Source organism: Euphorbia lathyris, chromosome 10, assembly GCF_963576675.1.
Source record: "Euphorbia lathyris chromosome 10, ddEupLath1.1, whole genome shotgun sequence".
NCBI classification, from domain to species: domain Eukaryota; kingdom Viridiplantae; phylum Streptophyta; class Magnoliopsida; order Malpighiales; family Euphorbiaceae; genus Euphorbia; species Euphorbia lathyris.
This window is the reverse complement of record NC_088919.1, coordinates 747,673-754,212: the sequence shown is the minus strand read 5'-3', so window position 1 is coordinate 754,212 and position 6,540 is coordinate 747,673. Positions and strand designations below refer to the sequence as shown.

The following is a 6,540-nucleotide window of genomic DNA, read 5'->3' as shown; positions in this document are numbered from 1 at the left end:
TAATTGTATTAAAAAATAATAAAAATGATAATAAAATTTAAGAAAATTAAAATAGATTTTGTTTATAATTAATATATACAAGTATAAATATTTAGTTTATATATCATATACAAATTTTAGTAAACTATTTTGATTTTCGTAAAATTCAAAAGTGAAACTCAATTTTTTGTGAAGTTAGTGATATTTTTATGTAAAGTAATAAATGTATGAAAATTACTTTATGCAAATTATTTTTAAGATCAAATTATTTTTGTAAAATTCAAAGGTTTTACACGTAACTCAGTTTTTCATGAAGATAGTTTTTTTTTTTTTGTAAAGCAATAACTTTATGAAAATCAAATATTACTTCATGCAAATGATTTTGAGGACTAAACGATTTTGTTTGTAAAATTTAAAAGTTTTACGTGAAACTCAATTTTTTACAAGTTAGTGATTTTCTTAGTAATAAGTTTACGAATATTAAGTATCACTTCACGTAAATTATGTTTAAAAGTAAATATTTTTTTTGTATAAAATTCAAAAGTTTTACCTGAAACTCAATTTTTTTGCAAAGTTGGTGATTTTTTTAAAGTAAGAACTTTATGAAAATTAAATATCACTTCATATAAATTATGTCCAACACTAAATTATTTCTGTAAAATTTAAAAAATTTAGATGAAACTTAATTTTTCGCAAAAATTAATGATTTTTTTTTTGTAACATAATAACTTATTTTCCACGGAGACCAATGTTTTTTCCCTTTGTTAAGTTTATCACTAATACTAAAGATTTGTCCACTTAACTAAATATGTATAGGAGTTAATAATTTGGGTCATTTTAAGAGATGAATGGAGGCCTTACGAGGACCAAAATTAGTTCCGATACCTAATATTAATATTGTATCAAATTCGTCCTAGAGACCAAAAAATTGGTTTGATAGACAAATCTGTCACCGAGACTAACATTTTACCCCTTTGACCATAGTTCCTCGTCGATAGTAAAGGTTTGTTGTCCACTTGGCTAAAACATATATAGGTGATCGCTAATTTGATCCTTAAGACCAAAATTAGTTACCAAAACCAAATTTGAGACAACACTCATCCTAGAGACTATATATTTAGTTCCCTATATAAGTCACTCATCGAGACCAAAGTTCATCACTGTGATTAAAGGTTTTTTCGACTTGACCAAAATATATATAGGAGTTTGTAATTTGATCTTTAAGACTATTTTTTTTTTCTCAAACCATGCTTAATGTTAGCCGGGCATATATTTCCGCACATAGATAAATAATCAACCAGCTCAGTTAGGATGCCTGGCTAGATTTTTAAAATTGATAGTTTAATATTTTTATTTTTTTTATATATATATAATTTTTTATTCGTAATCTATATTTATGGATTTTACTTTACAATGAATTTTTATTTGAATTTTTTTTACCATAAAAATTGATGCTAATCATTCTCTGTATTATTGTCATTAAATTGACAGAGATGGATTCAAAAGGGACGGACAGAGACTCATACACCCACTGTTAATTGGAAACGCTAAATGCATAAAATTATGCATGGGATTTTAAGTTTTTTCCGCAAAAGCACTTAAAAGATATCAATTGCGCATTCATAAATCACAAGATAAACCCCTCATATCAATGAATCTTAGCTTCACATACATTGATATTTATCTTTTCATTCCATTGACGAGTTTTATGCTATAAATCATTCCATTTTAAGAATTATAAACTCTACAAATCATTCCATTTTAAGAATTATTAAATTGATTAAACAGTATTATATAAGCAACGCGCGAATCTTCAGTTAGTTTATTCTTAAATTATTTACGAAGAATTAATCATCTATTATCCCTATAGAAACCATGATAAAAAAAGTTCATTGATGAAATATCTCTTATATTTGCAATGTTAGTGTTTAATTAATTAATTTAACAATTAAGAATTGAGAATTAATATCATTATTTCATATTGTTAAGTAGCTTAATTTATATCTAGAGAATAGATTAGAAATCATTATAACTTAGCTTGTAATTATAAATCTAATAACTATATTTAAGCAAATCTTTAAGTTCTTATCATTCGTTTTTATCTTACTACTTCAAGTTGCATATTTTTAGTTTGATTTAAGTAATTACATTAATAAACAACCAACAATAAATGATTTATGTAAACAAAAAAAATGTGTATTTTTCATCCTTCCCCATACCAAACACCCAGCAACTTCAATCTCAAATTGGGGCTCACGTATAAAAACATAAGTCTAGCATCACTAGTGTTCCCATGACCGTCCGTCACTCTTAGATCTATGTTTTAGAATGATTTTAATCTCTACCGTGGAGTTTTAATAAAACTTAGATCTTAGATCAGTGAGGGTGGATGTGGATACCACTGAGTCTACCATATGCTACAGTTCCAAGATTTTCTTGATTTACATGTCTACAAAATTCCAAATTTTTTTGGCAATATAAAGTGCATAAATGATAATAGCGTCAACGTACAGACGAAATATATTGAACTTAAGAAAGAAAGAAAACTAAACTTGCAGGTTGAACTTACAATTAATCAAACATGTAATACATCAATAAATAAAACCACTGATTTCATAGCTCACAAAATTGATAGAGCAGTTTGTCTACAAGACGTCCCATTTGTCAGCCAATGCCTCACAAATCCTTGCGATACACCAGGCAGCACTCATCGGATATCCAGAAACTGGAAAATGAGATAAATAACAGCAAACAATTGTCAGAAAATGCTGCATTTACAAATCAAATACATCCTCAAATCCTTTGTCTGTCAAGGTAACAAATTCAACATAGTTCTATTCTATAAAATAAGAGCCACGGCACGTACAACGTGCATAGCTTAGCCTTATAAGATGTCATTCTATGCTAAAGGAATACTTGTTTTGACATAAACTACAACTTGACAAGATGCAACATATAATAGAAGATGGTATTAGTTCGCAATTAGAGCGACTCATACCAATAATGAATATATCATGAGGGATTTGGGAATGTTTATGTCCTCTCCACAAACAACTCAATGGAAAGCCTTAGAGTAGATTTATCATCTCAAGGAAGTTCCAGGATGTAGAATATTATATAGCAATCACAGTCAATCTTGTACATTGGGTAGGTTGTAAAATTGAAAAGATATCTATTATAGACTACTGTGCTCGTATGGAGAGTAAACTTGGTGTTCTGGACAAGTTACAAAGACAAACTAGTGTCCTGGCAGTTGCAAAATTCGAGTACAAAGCCATGGTAAGATCTAAATGTGAGCTTAAGTGGATACATGATACATCAATTACTAGGTGAGGCAAGTCTTGGCAGTCCACTGTGTATAAAGTTATGGTCTGACAACCAAGTTTTTCATATCGCATCACACCTGGTGTTTCTTCATGAGAGCAAACATATTAAGATTGATCAATGCACGTAATGTTATTCGTTAAAAGAACATACAAAATGTCATTCCATTGCTAATGTCAAAACCAGTAAGCAAGCAATTGGATGATACTTTTGAGTATGATTAATTTTAACCTCTATACTCTAGTCCTTTCTATGGAGATTAGCCTAGGGTTAATCTAAGTCCTAGAATCAAGCTAATCAGCTTTACAAGTGTCCAAATATATATCATTAATTTGGAGAAATTCACAAATGGAATATATACTGGAGTTGCAACATGAAATTAATGGAAATAAAAAAGGGAGTGTTTCAGAAATAGCTTACTTGCTATGAAATCATCTATATAATCACAATCAATTTTTCCATGGGCCATTGCACCAACCTGAAAAAGTTTAGGTCAACTTAGAAGTTCAAATATTTAACAATCCAGCACATAAAGTAAAAGTGATAATTAATTCTTAACATACCACAAAAACCAGGTCCTTCTCGTCGCCAACTGTAGTTACATACTTGTTCATTTTAACCAATTTCTCTGAGCTAAAAGAGAACCCTGATGAAAAGTAGAGAATTTATCAGTCCAAATACAGAGTGACATTTTTAAACGGGAACGATAAAAAGAACTCAAGTTCACCTATTTTCTGAGAGTTTAAAGGCAGGTATTGGGTCACAGGATTCTTAATCACACGCAAAAGTTTCTCACGTTTACCCACAGCGGTAATGCTCAGTTTCTGAAGCAGCTGCACTGCAAGATCAAAAAACAAATTAAGAAGCAAGACAGGACAAGTTAAACCAAAGATAGACAGGAGCAACCAACACAGTTGAACTTACACATAATTCCGGCAAATCGCTTATATGTCCTAGGTATGCGTACATGTGGTCTGACTTCAAAAAGAACACCTTTATCTGTTTTCACATAGACAGCTCGCAACCTTCCAGCCTTGTTAATGGGGCTGTCTAAGATTGACAATAGTGCCTGAAGAAAAGTTAATTTTGACAAAGTTAACTTAGCATGGAAAAACTGGCAATGCCATTTCAATTCCAAGGTTATCTCAACCAAGGAGAAATAGAGCATAGTACACTTGGTTATCAAGAGAATTCAAACTTGACTATATTAATCAATACATAAACAACAGAGTGATGGTCTTAACATATGACTTCCAGAAATACCTAAATCAAGTAATTTATGTGCTAATAGTAACAGAAAACAAAGAGATTTGCATGTTGAGTCTCAAAGTTCACAGACCTGATACACAATATCCGGCCTATAATCAGCAGGATCTTTTTTATTCTTCCGCAAGAAATTTGAATGATCATCAGAATTCAAGATTTGATAGCTCTGCATAGAGACAGTTAGATTATACAAGTCAGAGAATTAGACAAGGTAAATTGGATACTAATTCATAAATTTGAATAAAATTCAAGCAGCAAAAACTTCAACACTGAGATTCAAAAACATCATCCTTATAGTGTCAATTATAGACAAACTTAAACCCTAGCACAAAACTCAAAACATCTTTTCACCTTTCCAACTTTTGCAACTTCCAAAGAAGCCTTCTCAAGAATGAAAATGACTCCAGGCTTTTTCGCGTTTTGATCACTTGGAACAATTGGAATTCCATCCATTTCGTTTGATTGCACTCCCACTTCTTCTTGTTCTTCTTCTTCTTTTTCTTCCATAGGCATTTCTTTTGTTGAACGATTAGCTCTTTTGGAAGTTCCCATCCCTAGTTCATCTGCTTCATTTTCCTCTTTATCATATTTCTCCTCTCTCTTTTTCCTCTTAGGCCCTTTTATCCCATGTGGCCGCACCATTTCTTCATACTCAAAATGAATAAAAGTTCAGAAAGGAAATACATCTACAAGCAGGAATTATATGCACACTATAAAAAGAAACAGAAAAGGAAAAACAAACTTCATCTTCAAGCAGCAGAAATAGGAACTATAATATAGAAATGTGACGCTAAACGAATTACAGTCAATCAAAAGAAGAATTGTAAAAACACAATATATAAAAGCTATTATAAGCAGAATCTAAGTGAATTTCTACCTTTTCAAATAGCGAAGGCAGGTAACCGGAATAATTCCCGGATTGTCGTCGAAAAGTATATCGTCGGCTGCGGAGATACTCAGTTAGCTGAACTACTGTTATCAGAGAACGAAATGAAGGAGAAGGGAAAAAGCAAGACAGAAATAAACAAAACTGTAGGGTTCCAATGAAACTATGCCGTTTTGTAATAGTGAAAGAAGAATAACCAGAAAATTGTTCTCATAAAACGGTTCAACGGGTTAAACACAATGTTATATGACTCAGTATAGGACCGGCCGGTTCGACATGTCGAATAGGAAACCGGCGAGGTCTTCGGTCCAAGTTGAACAGTTTATCCAATTAATCAAGTCATTTTGATCCGATCAAATGACTTTAACCCAACTATAAATTCGGTTTATGATAACATTAGTTAAACACCTCAATTTCATTATTGCCATTTTTGTGTGTAATTGTAATGTTATTTGGGCCACTTTGCCTCTTTTTGTCCTTATGAGGGCTCCTATTGCCTCTGGTGATTTTTCGGTTGCCGAGCAGCTCTTAGCAGAACCCTTTATTGGAGGAGTTTATCGATATTGTTTTGCAGCTGATTGTAGCTCCCTATGGAGCATTTGGAGGATTTGTGATACTTACAGTACCACTCATTCTTGGTTCAATCTTGGGGGATCAGTCTGTCAGGGTCGAGTTTCATGTGTGGTGGGGTTTTCGGGGCTATATGATTAAGGAGCCCCATCTAAATGGGGGATCTCTCGCCCCGTAGGGTGCCATGCGTTGGTCATCTCTCTATCAACAATGTGTTCCTCCTCTCGTCTGGTCGATAAGGGAGAGGGCCATCATCCATCTGCGCTCGGGTCTTCTTCTTTGCTTGCTTCTCCTCTACTCTTGTTTTCTCTGAATCTTTATGGCCTAACGGTCTCCCACTGTCATTGTGCCTCACAAAGGTCTGGCGCATCACGATCAACTCTTCAAATGACTAGGGAACCTTCTAATAACATTTTTTGTTAGGGCCTCACAAGCGGTCCCTTTCACCAGTCCGTCATGAGCTACCTCTAGATTTAGAGATTTAACCTGAGAGACGAGATGATGAAAACAGGCTA

At 32.8% G+C, this 6,540-nt stretch overlaps 1 protein-coding gene across 1 annotated transcript; it reads right to left on the bottom strand.

The window, feature by feature from the left end:
- Window positions 1–2,427: 2,427 nt before the first annotated feature.
- On the bottom strand, window positions 2,428–5,603 carry LOC136208273 (uncharacterized). The gene is made up of 8 exons (XM_065999080.1): window positions 5,447–5,603; window positions 4,921–5,213; window positions 4,643–4,735; window positions 4,228–4,372; window positions 4,031–4,141; window positions 3,867–3,949; window positions 3,724–3,781; window positions 2,428–2,704 (listed from the first exon to the last, which is right to left on the bottom strand). Exons 2-8 carry the CDS (start codon window positions 5,209–5,211, stop codon window positions 2,625–2,627), a joined length of 861 nt encoding a protein of 286 aa, XP_065855152.1. The 5' UTR covers window positions 5,212–5,213; window positions 5,447–5,603; the 3' UTR covers window positions 2,428–2,624.
- Window positions 5,604–6,540: the final 937 nt, after the last annotated feature.